Source organism: Taudactylus pleione, unplaced genomic scaffold, assembly GCF_031769625.1.
Source record: "Taudactylus pleione unplaced genomic scaffold, aTauple2 ptg001056l, whole genome shotgun sequence".
Taxonomy (NCBI): Eukaryota; Metazoa; Chordata; class Amphibia; order Anura; family Myobatrachidae; genus Taudactylus; species Taudactylus pleione.
This window is the reverse complement of record NW_028285457.1, coordinates 2,484,520-2,504,158: the sequence shown is the minus strand read 5'-3', so window position 1 is coordinate 2,504,158 and position 19,639 is coordinate 2,484,520. Positions and strand designations below refer to the sequence as shown.

The 19,639-nt window shown below is 45.5% G+C and overlaps 1 protein-coding gene across 1 annotated transcript in view; it reads left to right on the top strand.

The window, feature by feature from the left end:
- Nucleotides 1-19,639, top strand: part of LOC148453950 (protein sel-1 homolog 3-like) — a 304,083-nt gene that overhangs the window by 13,335 nt on the left and 271,109 nt on the right. Inside the window, exons 2-6 of the mRNA XM_088461460.1 lie at nucleotides 4,305-4,845; nucleotides 6,749-6,875; nucleotides 13,149-13,270; nucleotides 17,820-17,935; nucleotides 18,748-18,797. Of these exons, the coding sequence (XP_088317586.1) occupies nucleotides 4,305-4,845; nucleotides 6,749-6,875; nucleotides 13,149-13,270; nucleotides 17,820-17,935; nucleotides 18,748-18,797 (956 nt within the window). The remainder of the gene's footprint in view (nucleotides 1-4,304; nucleotides 4,846-6,748; nucleotides 6,876-13,148; nucleotides 13,271-17,819; nucleotides 17,936-18,747; nucleotides 18,798-19,639) is intronic.

Genomic DNA, 19,639 nt, shown 5'->3' with positions numbered 1-19,639 from the left:
ACAGGTATGTGGAGGTGTAAATGATGGGGGACAGGTATGTGGTGGTGTAAATGATGGGGCACAGGTATCTGGAGGTGTAAATGATGTGGGACAGGTATGTGGAGGTGTAAATGAAGTGGGAGAGGTATGTGATGGTGTAAATGATGTGGAGGTGTAAATTATGTGGGACAGCTAAGCGGAGGTGTAAATGATGGGGGACAGGTATTAGGTGTAAATAATGGGGGACAGGTATAAGTAGGTGTAAATGATGGGGGACAGGTCTGTGGATGTGTAAATGATGCAGGACAGGTATGTGGAGGTGTAAATGATGCGGGACAGGTATGTGGAGGTGTAAATGATGGGGGACAGCTATTTGGTGACGTGTAAATGAAGTGGGACAGGTATGAGGTAAGTGAAGTAGAACAGTTATGTGGAGGTGTATGTGATGTGGGACAGGTATGTGGGGGTGTAAATGTTTTGGGATAGGTATGTGGAGGTGTAAATGATGTGGGACAGGTATGTGGAGGTGTAAATGATGTGGGACAGGTATGTGGAGGTGTAAGTGATGCGAGACAGGTATGGGGAGGTGTAAATGTTGGGGGACAGGTATTGGGAGGTGTAAATGATGCAGGACAGGTATGTGGAGGTGTAAATGATGTAGAACAGGTATGTGGAGGTGTAAATTAAGTGGGACAGGTATGTGGAGGTGTAAATATTGGGGGGTTGGTATGGTGAGGTATAAATGATGTGGGACAGGTATGTGGAGGTGTAAGTGATGTGGGACAGGTATGTGGAGATGAAACAATGTGGTACAGGTATGTGGAGGTGCAAGTGATGTGAGGACAGGTATTGTGAGGTGTTAATGATGTGGGACAGGTATGTGGAGGTGTAAGTGATGTGGGGACAAATATTGTGAGGTGTAAATGATGTGGGACAGGTATTTGGAGGTGTAATTGATGTGGGACAGGTATGTGAGGGTGTAAATGAATTAGGACAGGTATGTGGAGGTGTAAATGATGGGGGACAGGTATGTGGTGGTGTAAATGATGGGGGACAGGTATCTGGAGGTGTAAATGAAGTGGGAGAGGTATGTGATGGTGTAAATGATGTGGAGGTGTAAATTATGTGGGACAGCTATGTGGAGGTGTAAATAATGGGCGACAGGTATAAGGTGTAAATAATGGGGGACAGGTATAAGTAGGTGTAAATGATGGGGGACAGGTATGTGGAGGTGTAAGTGATGTAGGACAGGTATGGGAAGGTGTAAATGATGTGGGGACAGGTATGGGGAGGTGTAAATAATGTAGGACAGGTATAAGGAGGTGTAAATGATGTGGGACAGGTATGTGGGGGTGTAAATGATGTGGGACAGTTATGGGGAGGTGTAAATGTTAAGGGATAGATATGTGGAGGTGTAAATGATGTGGGACAGGTATGTGGAGGAGTAAAGGATGGGGGACAGCTATATGGTGAGGTGTAAATGATGTGGGACAGGTATGAGGTTGTGTAAGTGATGTAGAACAGGTATGTGGAGGTGTATGTGATGTGGGCCAGGTATGTGGGTGTGTAAATGATTTGGGACAGGTATGTGGAGGTGTTAATGATGTGGGACAGGCATGTGGAGGTGTAAATGATGTGGGACAGGTATGGGGATGTGCAAATGATGGGGGACAGGTATGAGGAGGTGTAAATGATGTGGGACAGGTATGAGGAGGTGTAAATGATGTGGGACTGGTATGTGGAGGTGTAACTGATGTGGGACAGGTATGAGGAGGTATAAATGATGGGGGACAGGTATGGTGAGGTGTAAATGATGGGGGACAGGTATGTGGAGGTGTAAATGTTGGGGGACAGGTATAGGAAGGTGTAAATGATGCGGGACAGGTATGTGGAGGTATAAATGATGTAGAACAGATATGTGGAGGTGTAAGTGATGTGGGGACAAATATTGTGAGGTGTAAATGATGTGGGACAGGTATGTGGAGGTATAAATGATGTGGGATAGATACATAGAGGTGTTGTATTGATGGGAAATGGGTTTTTGAACTTGCAGATTAGAGTTAAGTTGTGAAAAAAACACTGGACAACTACTATACAAACAATTTTCTGCACCACAACATATTGGACTTTCATTTCTGGAAAACACTTGCTTGCTATAATTGTATAACCATTATATAAAAATGCAACAATCAGGCATTTGACACATTTTAAAACTTCCAGTACTTTCCTTATGACCACTAACAATCTTCTATATGGTCCTCTATCTCAGTTGTCACTAGGAGCCTTCTATATGGTCCTGCTATCTCAATTTTTCACTAAACAGCTTTCTATTTGGTCCTGCTATCTCAGCTGTCACTAACAACCTTCTATATGGTCCTAATATCTCAGCTGTCACTAACAGCCTTCTATATGGCCCTGCTATCTCAGCTGTCACTAACAGCCTTCTATATGGCCCTGCTATCTCAGCTGTCACTAACAGCCTTCTATATGGTCCTGCTATCTCAGCTGTCCCTAACAGTCTTCTATATGGTCCTGCTATCTCAGTTGTCACTAATAGTCTTCTCTATGGTCCTGCTATCTCAGTTGTCACTAACAGCCGTCTTTATGGTTCTGCTATCTCAGCTGTCACTAACAGCCATTTATATGGTTCTGCTATATCAATTGTCACTTGCAGCCATCTATATGGTCATGCTACTATATCTCAGTTGTCACTAACAGCCGTGTATATGGTCCTGCTATCTCAATTTTTCACTAACAGCTTTCTATATGGTCCTGCTGTCTCAGTTGTCACTTACAGCCTTCGATATGATCCTGCTATCTCAGTTGTCACTAACAGCCTTCTATATGGTCATGTTATCTCAGTTGTAACTAGGAGCCTTCTATATGGTCCTGCTATCTCAGGGTCACTACCATCCTTTTATATGGTTCTGCTATCTCAGTGTCACTACCAGCCTTCTATATGGTCCTGCTACCTCAGTTGTCATTAACAGCTTTCTATATGGTTCTGCTATCAGTGTCACTACCAGCCTTCTATATGGTCCTGCTATCTCAGTTGTTATTTACAGCCTTCTATATGGTCCTGCTATCTCAGTTGTCACTAACAGCCTTCTATATGGTCCTGCTATTTCAGTTGTCAATAACAGCCTTCTATATGGTTCTGCTATCTCAGTTGTCTGTGGTCATCTACCAGCCTCTGTGTGTGAGGTCATCTATCAGTTTTTGTGTGTGGTCATCTACAGTATCTGCCTCTGTATGTCCAGTCATCTATCAGTTACTGTGTGTGGTCGTCTATCAGCCACTGTATGTCCAGTCATCTATCATACTGTGTGTGTGTGTGGTCATCTATCAGCCTTTGTATTAGACTTGATGTGGGACAGGTACATAGAGGCATTGTATTGATGTGAAATGGGTTTTTGAACTTGCTGATGAGAGATAAGTGTTTATTACCTCATATTACAAAGTTGTAAAAAAACACTGGACAACTACTATACAGACAATTTTCTGCACCACAAAATACTGGACTTTCATTTGCTGGAAAACACTTGCTTGCTATAATTTTATAACCAATATATAAAAATGCAAAAATCGGACATTTGACACATTTTAAAACTTCCTTATGACCACTAACAGTCTTCTATATGGTCCTGATATCTCAGTTGTCACTAGGAGCCTTCTATATGGTCCTGCTATCTCAATTTTTCACTAACAGCTTTCTATATGGTCCTGCTATCTCTGCTGTCACTAACAACCTTCTATATGGTCCTGCTATCTCAGTTGTCACTAACAACCTTCTATATGGTCTGTTATCTCAGTTGTCACTTAGAGCCTTCTACATGGTCCTGATATCTCAGTGTCACTAACAGCCTTCTACATGGTCCTGATATCTCAGTGTCACTAACAGCCTTCTACATGTTCCTGATATCTCAGTGTCACTAACAGCCTTCTACATGGTCCTGATATCTCAGTGTCACTAACAGCCTTCTATATGGTCCTGCTATCTCAGTTGTCATTAACAGCTTTCTATATGGTTTTATCTCAGTTTCTGTGTGTGGTCATCTATCAGCCACTGTATGTCCAGTCATCTATCACAGTGTGTGTGTGTGTGGTCATTTATCAGCCTTTGTATTTGACTTGTGTGTAGTCTGCAGGTTCTCTTTGATTATTATTAATAACTGATATAATTATTAAGAAAGTCATAACTTTATATACAGTGTTTTTGTGCCTTAGTTATCCATATATATCCCTCCTCTGCCTTGAATTCCTGCATGGCTAAGACAAGAGTAGCTATAGTGTATTAATAAATAACCCTTGTATTTATTGTACAGTCCTGTTGGCTGCAGTTCGTCACAACGCAGACAGGAACAATGCACACGGCCACCAGCAGATCATTCATTGAGTTCCTCAATCCACCGGAGGAGGTGACCAAGAGACCTATCCTAGAGGTACTTTATCACTGTGAGAGGAGCCAGGTGGTGCATGTTGATGTATTAGCATCGTCGCTAGTAAAGCCTTTGGTCGGTATATTTAAAAAACGCTGGATTTGCAGTCCCGATGGCACAGAGTCGATAAGAGAAATCAGGTTGGACTTTCCGGATCAGATGGTCTATAGAGAGGACTTCTTCCTCAGACACCCAATCTATGTCACTGATGTTCTACTGAGGGCCTGGATCACTGATTACCCAATAGATTTCAACAGCCCTGACCGAAAGTCATACAGCAACGGGGTGGTAAAAATTTCCCACTTGATACAAACTCTGACACTTTACAATAGACCACGCAAAGACCACCAGAAGACTTTACGCTGGGACCTGGAACTGATGTGGAATCTCAGAAAGGACAACATACCGCAGTGCCCGGCTGAGCAAGGTGAGAGAAGCAGGAAAATGGTTTTCATGTTGCGTCACACAAGATAGTGATATTATGCTCGTACCTAGGCCACTCTGGGAGGGGGAATCTCCATGAAGTAACACAACTAACCCTCATTTCCAGGGCAGCCTAAGATTTTACATATAAACTGACTTATTTTCTCTATTGCCCAATTCACCAAATAATTCCTCTTATTCTGTATATTAAATGCAAGTCTTATTGTCTGTTATTGTTTTCTGAAATTTGTATATTCATATATACTGTGTATGTGTAGTCACATCAAGTGCCTGGTATTTCGCATAACAATAATAAAGTGAAAACAACCATAAAAACTTTGTGAATTAATAATTGTGTGTATAAGTATAGCAAAAGTATAGTGAGTGTTCCTTTACACAAGTGATATTTTAAACAATTTATTTTGACGTATAACAAACATAAAATTTGATCAGTGCACACAATAATAGCAGCAATATTAGCAGCGATAATAGTTCTGTTTTAAAAATACTGCTATAAAGTGCTATGTAATATGTAAACATATACAATAAAATAAATCACAGAGTAGTTCATACAATAAATATCTCAAATTATGCAGATAGATATGTTTAAAACTTAGATATAGGACACAGAGAGAATAATTCTTAAAAATGGGATAAAAAGAATTTTCTTAAAAAACAATGCTTACCTGAATTAATGATAAAAAGATTCATCAGGCAAGAAAAGGCAGCCTCCAATGCTTTTCGCCATTCTGGGACTTTAACAAGGGGTATTATCAGAGGGTAGTTCTTACTTATACCCCCATAAATTAGGACTGATTGAATTATTGTTCCAGATTGATAGTGACATCACTTCCGGTTTTTCGATCTGAACAAGCAGAATCCTATGGATGTTTAGACGTTATACAATCGGGAAACCGGCTGCCTTAATACCGACAGCTGGCTTCCCGATTGTTATATCCCGGCGAGGGTGAAATGCCGGGCGTCTATATCTAGGCGCCTGTAATTTCCCCGACGCCGGGAGACAGGAGCCCGGCATCCCGATCGAAGGGATGCCGGGCGCCGCAAGCGGACAGCGGCGGGGGGGAGGGTTAGGTTTAGGGCACCCGGGGGGGGACTTAGGGTTAGGCACCCCCCTGGGAGGGTTTGGCTAGGGGGAGGGATGGCTAGGGTTAGGCACCCCCCCGGGGGTCCTTAGGGTTAGGCAGCGGGGAAGGGGTGGGTTAGGGTTAGGCACTTAGAGGGGGGATTAGTGTTAGGCACTTGGGGGGGAGGTTAGGGTTAGGCACCACTAAGGAGGGTTAGGGTTAGGGGGTTAGGTTAGGTTAGTTTACCTTAGCAACGATCAGGATTTCCAGCGCTGTCGGGCTTCCGCTGCCGGAAACTCTGCTTTTGTCAGCCAGGTGCTGCCGGGAATCGAACCGATTCTGTTTAGACTAATTCAAAATGACTGCTGCCTCAAACAGCTGCTTATTTATAGATTGAACCATACATCTTTCTTTTCAAGGTTATTAATGCTTAATATATACTGTAGTAAATGGAATATTTAAAATGAAAAAAGTCACCCACTTCCTTTAAACAAGGCATGGGGAACCTTTCTTCTGCCGAGGGCCATTTTGATATATATAACATTATTCTTGGGCCTATAGGCTAGCAGAATAAAGCTCCGAGGGCCAGACCAGATGATTCCCGGGGGCCTTTTACAGCCCCTGGGTCTGAGGTTGCCCATCACTGCTTTAAACATTCCATCATGAAGGAAACAACTAGACTGAAAGGCGTCTGCCATGTTTATATTCACCCACTCAGCAGCGAAGTGTCCATGGGAAGTCGTTAGAGATGCTGGCTGTACACACTATGACACTGAGAGATGTCACATTAACAGAAATTATATTTATTGTTGGTCTTTGCAGAAGTCGCCCATCTCCTGCCCTTTCTTTATGCCTGCAGTGGAGAGAGTTTTGGTTTACTAAGGACGCTGGCGCCATACAGTGACCGGGTACTAGAACGGCAGAGGTGGAAATACTCAGTGTCTCCTCGGTAAATGATTCTCCATATATTTAAGCTAAAATGATGAAGATACTTTAATGATTTGTGAGGTAACTCAACTGTCTGCCAAACTCATGTGCGTGCTTGTCGTGTTTCGTGAACTTTATTTATATACTGACATAAATATTTTTATATTGTTTAATAATTTTGAAAGCATTCTCTTCCAATTAGGCACTTTCTAAACAGAAACCGTTCCCACCATATAGAGATGTGCAAAATGTTGTACATTGTTCCATTCGCCTCAATATACTTTTGCCCATGAATGTTTTTCCAGGAGATTTTGGCTTTAAGTGTTGCCAGTTGCACTTTAGAATAGAAGATAGTGTCCCACAATAGCGCATTCACAAGTGTCCACCAATTGTATAAGTTATCTTACACAGAAATTCCACTTAGTCCTTTTCCGTATAGGTTATCGGCTTTTATTCCAAATTATCTTCAAATAACGTTTTTGTATCTCAAAAACAATAAAGACAGAGACACATAATATTGTTTTCTATCAAATAGCTAATCTAGTCATACAATGCACTCACCTTTAAAAGATAAAAATAAGCATATATCACCATATCCCAGGTGTATAACACAAGGCTAACAGTCTTTTTCACAATCATCCTTCCATGATGGTAGTAGCTGATGTAGGTATCCACAAGTCCCGGGTAGTTGTGTCTCCACTCCTGGTCAGGTAATTGTCAATACCGATGCCATGCAGAGATCCCCAGCTTAACGCGTTTCAGACCTTGTGGTCCTTCATCAGAAGATGCTTCTGATTTGCTATTTGATAGAAAACATTATACTATATGTTTCTATTTTCATTCGTTAGCACCTTCTAGAAGATAATAGCTAGAATCTGATTGGTTGCTATGAGCAACATCTCCACTTCTAAAAACACGCACTTTAGTAAATGTCCCCCATGGTCTTTATTTTGGGTGCAGATTAAGCTTAAATAGCAAAGTTGGTAATTTGCTACCAGTAGTAACTCTGCAAGGTGACCACGGTCAGTGGGCCTGGTTCTGAGATAGTTGCTAATGCAGCCGCTCTCGCAATATCGGTTGCGGACATGCTAATGTCAGCCTTCCTTTTGTGCGTGATGGTGCGATGGAGAGTACGTGCAGTGAGACTTTCTGGCTTGCGGGGGCCGTGTGTTTGCGATGTAGACTATAAATATTCCAACATCAGTTGCATCCTCAACTTTTACAGTAGCCTTGGGTCTACTCCAGCTACCCTCCTCTAATCCAGCTAACCATGGCCTCTGATGCATTGGATTGTGAATATGAACGTAGCAGCGCTCCCAGACACACCCCTGACACTCCCATAACACGCCCCTGACACTCCCATAACATGCCCCTGACACTCCCATAACATGCCCCTGACACTCCCATAACATGCCCCTGACACTCCCATAACATGCCCCTGACACCCCCATAACATGCCCCTGACACTCCCATAACACGCCCCTGACACTCCCATAACATGCCCCTGACACTCCCAGACACACCCCTGACACTCCCATAACACGCCCCTGACACTCCCATAACATGCCCCTGACACTCCCATAACACACCCCTGACACTCCCAGACACACCCCTGACACTCCCATAACATGCCCCTGACACTCCCATAACACGCCCCTGACACTCCCATAACATGCCCCTGAAACTGCCCCGTTTTGCATTCTCTTCAGGTCACCTCCGTGAATAGCCCAAAGACTGTAAACCCCTTCACAAGTATGTGCGAGCCCACACGCTATCTGCAAACGCCATCAGACACTTGGGTTCGTGCATGTGCAGTGATGGTTTCCAGGGATTCTCGTGCATGCGCAAAAAAAACAATTCACACAACTGTAACCCTGGTTAAGGGTTAAAATAAGTACTGTATTCATAAATGATTGTAAAATTTATAAATGTACAATTTGTGAGGTAAAGCATATGTATATAGATGTATTTATTGTACTCATGTACATGGCCCTTCTATAATTTATGTATACTGGTACAGTATATCTATTTCATGTAGTTACATGTAAATTTATATGGTACTTCTTTCTTTGGTGGGGATGTGGACCTCATTCAGAGCCGGTCGCACAGAGCGTGCGGTCGGTCTGAATGAGGGGAGGACCTCTTGATTTTTCAAGACGTCCTCCTTTGCGGTGGTAAGGCTGTGGGTTAACACCCACAGCCTTATGACCGCCTAAGGTGATGGTCGCGATGGTCAAAACCATCGCGACCATCGGGGCTTACGACGAGACTCTAGGGTAGGGTCTCCCTTGTCATAAGCCCCGGAGAGCTTCTGGCTCTGTCTGAGCCGGAAGCTCTCCACTGACATCACTAGTGATGTCAGTGGGGCCGCCCCCAAATGGTAGGCGTTCCCATGGGAACGCCCCCATTTGGGCTGCCACCCCCCCGGCCCGCCTTCCAAACGGGGCGAGCTGTCAATCAAAATCGACAGCTCGCCCCCTTTGGATTGAGACCCGCTATGACCGGCGCTGTCGGTCATAGCGGGTCTCACGCATGCGCACGACGGCGCCGTCGTGCGCATGCTCTGTGGGGGGCCATTGACCCGGTCCAAGCACATCGGCGCGAACGACCGGGTCTGAATGACCCCCTGTGTCTCATTGTATGGGATACACACACTAGAAGAAGGGCGGAGTGATTTAGATGGGGGTGGTTTGGTTCCTGTCAGAAAAAGAAGGGCAGTGACAGAGACAGAGAGGAGGAGCTGCCAAAAGACTGAGAGGGCTGGGATGCTCACCCCCCTGTGTCCCAGGTGGCAGCTGAGTGGTAGAGAGGCTCCTGGGCACAGGGGGGTGGATTTGGAGAGGGAGCCCAGCCGGAGCTGGGGAAGCTGGTTGACAACGGCGTCCCAGTAAGCAGCTCACCGTGCGGCACTTTGCTGGAGTGACCGGTAGTGTTGGTCCCAGGAGCCGGGTCAGAGGCCGAGGTCATGGGGATGGAGCAGCAGCAGTGGTGGTCCCGATGGGGGAGCTGCACGGTGGGATCGGCGGTGAGCTGAGGCTGTGAGGGGCCGGAGACATAGCTGAGTGGCTGCATTGCAGAAGGTGGGCATGTATGCTCATAACATTGAGGCAGAGGCAGAATAGCAGCAGTAGCGGCCAGCGGAGGTGTGGAACCAGACATGAGAGGTGGCAGCCATAGGAAGGAGGCAGGCTACTGTAGAACCAGACATGAGAGGTGGCAGCCATAGGAAGGAGGCAGGCTACTGTAGAACCAGACATGAGAGGTGGCAGCCATAGGAAGGAGGCAGGCTACTGTAGAACCAGACATGAGAGGTGGCAGCCATAGGAAGGAGGCGGCTACTGTCGGACAAGGCTGGGGTTACGCTGTTAGTGTATTGAAGCCTCACCATATGCTCTTTAATCGGCAGCTGAGGTAGTGATGGCAGCAGAGCCCAGTCAGAGAAATCCTCAGTACCATAAAGGCGGTGGTATGAATACTAATGCTGCTCAGAGAGTAGACTCCAGGCTCTGCACATACATAGCTACTGTACATTAGTATCACAGGAGTGCAAGTGTGAGAAATAACACTAGTAATGATGGCTGACATTTGTACTACCAGCCATTGAGCTGGATAGACTTCCCTAAAATACTAGCCTTAGCAAATAGCTGGGGGAGGGGGAAATGCATATATATATATATATATATATATATATATATATATATATATATATATATATATATATAGTATATGGATAAGAATACATTTGAAGGTATAAGGCAAACTATTAACTCAGGAAATATTTCAAAACTCAGGAGGTGGATTATAACTAAATGCTATTCTCTTAGAAACATGTGCAACACATGTATCAACATTATTTATCCCTCAGTGGCTATAGACAGCAGCATTATAGACAGCAGCATTCAGTGGCTATAGACAGCAGCATTATAGACAGCAGCATTCAGTGGCTATAGACAGCAGCATTATAGACAGCAGCATTCAGTGGCTATAGACAGCAGCATTATAGACAGCAGCATTCAGTGGCTATAGACAGCAGCATTCAGTGGCTATAGACAGCAGCATTATAGACAGCAGCATTCAGTGGCTATAGACAGCAGCATTCAGTGGCTATAGACAACAGCATTCAGTGGCTATAGACAGCAGCATTATAGACAGCAGCATTCAGTGGCTATAGACAGCAGCATTATAGACAGCAGCATTATAGACAGCAGCATTCAGTGGCTATAGTCAGCAGCATTCAGTGGCTATAGACAGCAGCATTCAGTGGCTATAGACAGCAGCACTATAGACAGCAGCATTCAGTGGCTATAGACAGCAGCATTCAGTGGCTATAGACAGCAGCATTCAGTGGCTATAGACAGCAGCATTATAGACAGCAGCATTCAGTGGCTATAGACAGCAGCATTCAGTGGCTATAGACAGCAGCATTATAGACAGCAGCATTCAGTGGCTATAGACAGCAGCATACAGAATATCCGTCAAAGGATATTCTGACAACAGAACTTTTATAAACTAAAAGTTAGGAACAGCATATTATCGACAAGTGTCAAAGGGACTACAAACTTACAGTGGTGTAAAGTACTTACCCCGTATTAAAACAGTTGAGGACTTGCAATGTATCAACTACTTTATGACCACAGGTGTTACAGTAAAATATGACTTGTATTACCACTATATACATCTAAGTTATTAATTTATATACAAGGATTGAGTGTTACTCTGTTCAGTTAAATTTTACCACTCATATTGTAATTCGGTTATGTGATTACATAATGTCTATACAAGATGTTATTATTTGCGAGTGTCAGTTGTGAGCTTAAGTAAAATTATAAACATGCAGTGATATAGTTTAAGTGTGAGTTTATCCTCATATGGGTTTTCCCAAGTAGGCCCAGTCTACTACCAATACTTGGTGGAGGCACTGATTTAATAGTAATAGGAGGTACACCACTTATCAATGAGTTTAAGGGTGGGAAAAAGAGATTACATAGGAGTTAGTAACCTGGTGTCCATTTAGAGGGTAAAGGGGGGTTACACAACTGCAGGAACAACAAAATTGCCTCCATCTCTGAATTAGGACCCGTAAATGCACCATCTACATGTACAGTCAGCGATAAGCACTTGGTGGACCATAAGAGGTCACTGTCAGGTCCATGTTCCTTTGGTGTGCTGCCTGCCTGTAGGTACATATCTGGCTGGGTGAAGTCCTTCTGTTTGGGTATCAGGTATTTACCAAGAGTTCCCACTTCCCCAGTAATTATAGCAGTTGTAGAAAAGTTGTAGAACTTGCTGGAAACAGATGAAAAACAAATATATTAAGATATTTCTGCATCATAACTCCAATATTTATTTTCATTAGAAGCATGACTGCTGGCAGATGACATAGTCAGTGTAGTATTTCATAGTACTATATCTGGACTGATACCAGAGTTTTACAGGACTTACAGAAATCCAGCGTGTCTCATCTTCACGTCAAGCAGAACAGAAGCACATCAGGATAAGTGACCTATAACCACCCAGCATTATAGTACACTGGGAGGATTAGGCTGCAGCATCATCCTGGTTCCCGAGGCCATTAGTCATTGTAGGCCTTGTACAGCAAACAAAGGTTAAACCATCTGACATCATTATGTGGGAGAATATTTCCAGTCAGGTTTTCAGCCATGCAGAAAAGTGAGAACACCCAGTGTCTGTGCCCAGAGCACTAATCACAGTGACGTATTCAGGAATGTTCCTCATCACAAGGGAAGCTTCTCTTCATATTTTTTATTTATCATTATGACAATTGTCCATGGAAAGAAATTAAATTAAAAATATCATCCAAAGCTACTCTTGTTATGAGGGACAAAATCCTAGATGTGGCAGCCATCTTGTTGTTCATCCATGTTCTTGTGTCAGCCATCTTGTTATTGTGTTAGCTACCTTGTAGTTGTGTCAGCCATCTTGCTGGTTCATTCATTTTGTTGTTGTGTCAGCCATCTTGTTATTGTGTTACCTACCTTGTAGTTGTGTCAGCCATCTTACAGGTTCATTCATATTGTTGTTGTGTCAGCCATCTTGCAGGTTCATTCATATTGTTGTTGTGTCAGGAATCTTGTTCATTGTGGTAGCTGTCTTGTAGTTGTATCAGCCATCTTGCTGGTTCATCCGTAGTGTTTTCGTGTCACCCATCATGGTGTTGTGTCAGCCATCTTGATACTTCATCCATATTGTTGTTGTGTCAGCCATCTTGTTGCTTTGTCAGCCATCTTGTTGCTTCTGTCATTTAACCCTGACACTGCCTCTGTGCTCTCCCCAGCTGTAGCTTCTCCACCTGGGTGTACGTCATGCAGTGGTGTCCAGTAGACTTCTGTGGCGTTCTGTACCATCTGGATTTCAGGAATGATTACGTAACCCCAGCAGTGCTGATGACCGACACAGGTAGAACAATGCACACTATATATACTGTATATTATAATATTAGTTGGAAATACACATAGTAAATAAAAGCCACTGCAGTATCTGGGCTTCATTATCATTACATTCAGATTTTTCTTTTTTCTACAAAAGTATTACTACCATATTGTATCTGTGTCCATGAGAGTGAGAGGACATCAGGACGTGGTTCATTACATGTGCACATATTCTGATGGCATGGCTTTCCCATGTGTGACATCCCTACATGGTGCATGCGTGTCTCACTGGAAGCCAGTGAGAGCTCCCCAGGGGTCTGCACAGGGGGGTATACTCTGCTGCAGCATCCAGAGAGCCAGGGAGCGGAGGCTGCAGGCTGCCCAGACTGTGCCCATGGGCCAGCGTACCTACTGTGGAGGCATCACATGCAAAGGCCACCATCTGTTACTGCACACCCCTACTACTCACGATACATACGTGATCAGATCAGGGGAGTCAGAATGTCTTTAGGTTGGGGGGGCAAGATATATTTTCATTTTGGTGTCCCTAAATCACTGAATGTTGCCCCCTCTTCACATAACAGATAAATTAATTCCTATACATATTCATTATCCCCCACATTACCCCCCTCAGTATAACAATGTATCTCCTTAATCTTAATTAACTCCAACAAAAGAAATAACCCCTTTATCTTAACACTGTTACAGCATTAACCCCCCTTCCCCTTCCTTCCCAATTACCTGTTCTTGGGCCCCATTTACAAATGAACTAAAATACCAGCAGCGATTTTTGTTTAGTATCAGTGTGATACAAACGAAAATGCCACTAGTATTTACTAATACTTACCCTCCGGCAAGGTCCTCCGCTGGGCTGCTGCCAGCGACGGGGCTCCAGTGTTATGCGCATGTGCGACACGCCATCTGCGTATATGCATGAAATGGCGAACCGGCAGTGCCTGGAAGGCTTCGCTGAAGCCGGAAAAGATGGCAAGAGTGATGCGGTAATCTTAGATTACCGCTGTTTATTAAATACAAAAAGGTGGCATAAACCCCTTTAGCGAGCGCTAAAGGGGTCATGTTTCGGTAGTAAAATAAGCCCCTTGTCCGCTGTAATAGTGATGCTCCTGGGTCCTCTCTGACTCGTTGAGGCAGCCAATGAGGGTGCTGATTTTTATTTTTAATTTTTTTGTAGCAAACACAGGAAACAGGGTTCAATGTAATTGTGGTGCCTTGTGTAGGTGGCACCGGGTGGGGGGGAGGAGGCACTTCCATGGGGGAAGGGTGGGACCAGGTGTGGGGGGAGGCTGACAACACGGGAAGGTGGAGGCCGGCACCACGGAGGAGGAAAAGGCAGTACCATGGGGGAGAAGGAGGCACTGTCAGCAGTAGTAGTACCATGGGGGAATAGGAGGCACTGTCAGCAGTAGTACTACCATGGGGGAGAAGGAGGCCGGAACTTAAAGGGAGGAGGAGACACCGGCAGGCAGCAGTAGTACCATGGAGGAGAAGGAGGCAGAGGCTGTGCATTGTAGGAATAGTCTGCACGGCCCCTGCACTGCACAGAGGAGGATCATTGGAGGAGGAGGAGGTACAATGTGCGGAGCATTGGAGGAGGAGGTGTAATGTGCGGAGCATTGGGGGAGAAGGTGCAATGTGCCTGCCCCTCCTCCACTCCACCCCTGTCCTAGATCAAGTAGCCAAGTGTTAGAGCTGCTCTAACACAGGCTTATATTAACCATTTCAGAGGGGCACCAGACATCAGGGGTCTATTTACTAAGACTTGGAGAGAGATAAAGTACCAACCAATCAGCTCCTGTTATTTTCAAACACAGCCTCTAACATGACAATTAGGAGCTGATTGGTTGGTACCTTATCTCCATCCAGTTTCTCTCTCTGTCCAAGGCTTAGTAAATAGACCCCAATATATACTGGCATGCTCCCACCTGGACCTACGTACAGTACATCTGATGCGGTGCCGACACTGGTGCAGATCTCAGGGGAAGTACCCCACCTGCCCCAGCTCTCCGGCATCTGCCCCGGAAGCTCCCCAGCGAGTCCTCTGATGTATAGGAAATATCTTCTGCCATTGTTTTATTTAGGGATCAGTATAACCCGGGCTCCTTCTAGGGATCAGTACCACCCGGGCTCCTTCTAGGGATCAGTATCACCCGGACTCCTTCTAGGGATCAGTATAACCCGGGCTCCTTCTAGGGATCAGTATCACCCGGGCTCCTTCTAGGGATCAGTATAACCCGGGCTCCTTCTAGGGATCAGTATCACCCGGGCTCCTTCTAGGGATCAGTGTCACCTGGGCTCCTTCTAGGGATCAGTGTCACCCGGGCTCCTTCTAGGGATCAGTATCACCCGGGCTCCTTCTAGGGATCAGTATCACCCGGACTCCTTCTAGGGATCAGTATCACCCGGGCTCCTTCTAGGGATCAGTATACCCGGGCTCCTTCTAGGGATCAGTATCACCTGGGCTCCTTCTAGGGATCAGTATAACCAGGGCTCCTTCTAGGGATCAGTATCACCCGGGCTCCTTCTAGGGATCAGTATCACCCGGGCTCCTTCTAGGGATCAGTATACCCGGGCTCCTTCTAGGGATCAGTATCATCTGGGCTCCTTCTAGGGATCAGTATCACCCAGGCTCCTACTAGGGTTCAGTATCACCCGGGCTCCTTCTAGGGATCAGTATAACCCGCGCTCCTTCTAGGGATCAGTATCACCCGTGCTCCTTCTAGGGATCAGTATCACCGCGCTCCTTCTAGGGATCAGTATCACCGCGCTCCTTCTAGGGATCAGTATCACCCGGGCTCCTTCTAGGGATCAGTCCGTTCTAACAATGAGTCTGATCCCAGGAACGACACCTGACCTGAATTACATAAACCATGGAGAATAAAAAAAAGTTGGAACCACAATTAAACTGTTTTCAGTAAAAACATTATTCAAAATGACATATAAAAAACAATTAAGCTAGAAAGGTTTCATGTTACAGTACAGGTGTAGTTCCCCTGTCAGCACCTGCACTATATCTTGCAGTGTGATCTGTACATGATATTACCCGATCACAGCACCCGGATGTATCATCCATGATCTTGCATATGCAGGTATCCGGGCTCTGAAAGGAGCCCGTCCCTGCGATGTGCCCGAAGAGCTGTCAGGGCTGCTGCACATGCGTAGCCGCCATTGCCCTGGAGGAACCCTCCGCCGGCTAATTATGAGCGGTGTAGCCCATAGGCTATAGTGGCTGAAGCCATCTTCAGGTGGCATTAGCTGCGGGGGCCAATGGGGCGGGATGTACTAAACATGAAAACCCAGAAAATGCAATTATCAGGGGTTTTACCGCTTTCCCCAAATGTACTATCGCATTCCAGTGCTTCGTACCGATGGGTAGCGCCACCCTCAGGTGTGGATACCCAATAGAAGCCTATGGGCTTTTTATCGGGATGATCGCCCTTGGAAGGGATCCGATCGGATCCTGCCATGAACCCCAGCAGCCCGCGTCCTTCTGTTAATGCACAGAAGGACACCAAAGAGACTTCTGGGTGTTAACCCCGGAACAACCTCTGCCCGGCAGCATCGTAAAAGACAGCTCTTGTCAGGAGAACTGTCCTATGCAATATTCTTGGTACATACCTCAGTAATGAAGAGTGGTATGTACACGAAGACAGGGGGGATGTACCCGAAGGCAGGGGGGATGTACCCAAAGGCAGGGGGATGCACCTGAAGGCAGGGGGGATGTACCCGACGACAGGGGGGATGTACCCGAAGACAGGGGGGATGTACACGAAGACAGGAGGGATGTACCCGAAGACAGGGGGATGTACCCAAAGACAGAGGGATGTACCCGAAGACAGGGGGGGTGTACCCAATGACAGGGGGGGATGTACCCAAAGACAGGGGGGATGTACCCAAAGACAGGGGGGATGTACCCGAAGACAGGGGGGATGTTACTGACGACAGGGGGGATGTACCCGAAGACAGGGGGGATGTTACCGAAGACAGGGGGATGTACCCGAAGACAGGGGGGACGTACCCAAAGACAGGGGGATGTACATGAAGACCGGGGGGATGTACCACATCGCTAATGTGATGCTTAGTACACATCGACCCAGATAGTGGTAAATTTGGCAGCACTGCATCCCCTATATATAAACCTATGGGGGAGGGGCTGCCTCCGGGAATGGAGGGATCACAGCAGGTATCGGAGATATATGCTGTTGTCCCTCCTTCATACATTCGGGGGAAACTTAATATTTGTGGTTAACCCCCGAAAACAGGTGTTTAAGGGGATTATACCTCAAATATACAATGATAAAATGGGCCCCAGAGTGAGAACATTATCTCATTGGTGCTCTTGGTGTAGATCACTGTGAGTAGGTTCTCATGCCTATAACAGGGAGGATTCTCGCTGCCTCGGAATAGCTCTGACATGGAGAAGACTTATGTGGCGATGGTGGTGACTGATACAATATTTATGTTTGTTTGTTAAAGGATCAGGAGACTTTTAATGGGTATGAAATTAATATTGGGTCCAGTTAGTTGCCACTGATTACTGTAACGATTTTTGCCTCCAGGTCATCTCCACATCCAGGTGGAACTGGTGTCTAGGGAACCCCACGCGTTTCGCAGTGAGACTCCGATCGCTTTGAAGGAGTGGTGCCAGATTCAGCTGACGCTGGAGATCTCCCTGGTGAGCATTTACCAGCTTCTGACCTGTACATTACTCTGTATGTTCCTTCCACGATTAACTCTGAGCACTGGCTGCACTATAATCACTGTTATCCCCATACTAGCCAGAGACCTCCATACATTGCATTTTCATCCAACACTGCAACAGCCAGAACCGCTTGGTTTCAATTATTGTATTACATACAGTGGGCAATCGTGGCAATTATCGGTTCAACCGAAAAATCATATTGTATGTACATAGCTTTTATTTATTATTACCAGTTATTATAATATGCACACATATTACGCAGTGCTTTACAGATAATATTTGGCCACTCACATCAGTCCCTGCCCCAGTGGAGCTTACAATCTATATTCCCTATCACACACACACACACACACACACACACACACACACACACACACACACGGGGTAATTTGTGTTGGGACCCAATTAACCTACCAGTATATTTTTGGAGTGTGGGAGGAAACCGGAGTACCCTTAGGAAACCCACGCAAGCACAGGGAGAATATACAAACTCCACACAGTTAGGGCCATCGTGGGAATCGAACCCACAACCTCAGTGCTGTGTGGCAGTAATGCTAACCACTACACCGTCTGTGCTGCCCAAGGCTCCAGTCAGTCAGCCCGTTCCACCATGAAAGTGCACCAGCTCAATGTCACCCCAGAATATCTTTACCATTCATCTACCCACAGACACTAATAACTTATGGGGGTACCTGCTTAGCCATTTAGCTTCTTCTAGCTGGATCATTTATCCATTATACCAGCGATGTGTTCTTGGTAATTAATAATCTAATTGTCTTTCCCAGGCGAACCTGACCGTAATATGTGGAGAGAAAGTGAATGCGATGACATACAGGTAAAATGATTTACTGCCTTCTGCAAACACGCCAGTCATTCAGGGCACACAGAAGTATTATAGTGGATCTAGGATCAAGCAACGCATTTCAGATGCGCCATCCGTCAACCAGAGCATGCAAGAGATGCGGGGGGGGGGGGGGGGGGGGGGATGCTGGCTGGGATGGATCCTATTTGATCCCACTCAGATAAAGCTCCGAAAAGAAGTCCCAAGGCTTTTATTGGGCAACACCATCTATAGATAGTGTTGCCTATCGGGTCCAAGCTTGGCGCATTTTTTGAGGTTTGACAGCATTTTTAGCGTTGATGCATTCGGCCCACACTGCTGTTATGTTTATCTATAACCGCGCCTCTCTTGGGCTGCTTGTGACTGATGTTATCACTACTAATGCTATAGAAATCGGTTTATCAAATACAATGGGGAAGATGTATCAAAGCAATAAAGTACCAACCAATCAGCTCCTAACTGTCATATTTCAAACACAGAAGGAATTTATTTTCTTGCAAGATTTTGGGGGGCACACATGAGTCTGTATATATATTATAGTGTTTAGGTGTATAGGTTATATGTTTTAAAAATACAAAAGTTTATATCATATTTCTAAAATACAGATGGGAAGAATTAATCCCTATAAGTCGGTGGTCTCCAACCAGTGGCCCGCGGTCTTAATTTTGGTAGCTCACCTAGCTGCAATACTGCCGAGTAAACTAGGAGGAAGTGACTTCTGACGCGTGCTTCCCCATGGTGTCGACGCTATGGGTGGAGCCACAAGGAAGCACGTCAGGTGATTGCCGCAGCTGTGCTTCCACCCACGGCGTCTACGCTACGGCAGAGCAGTGACT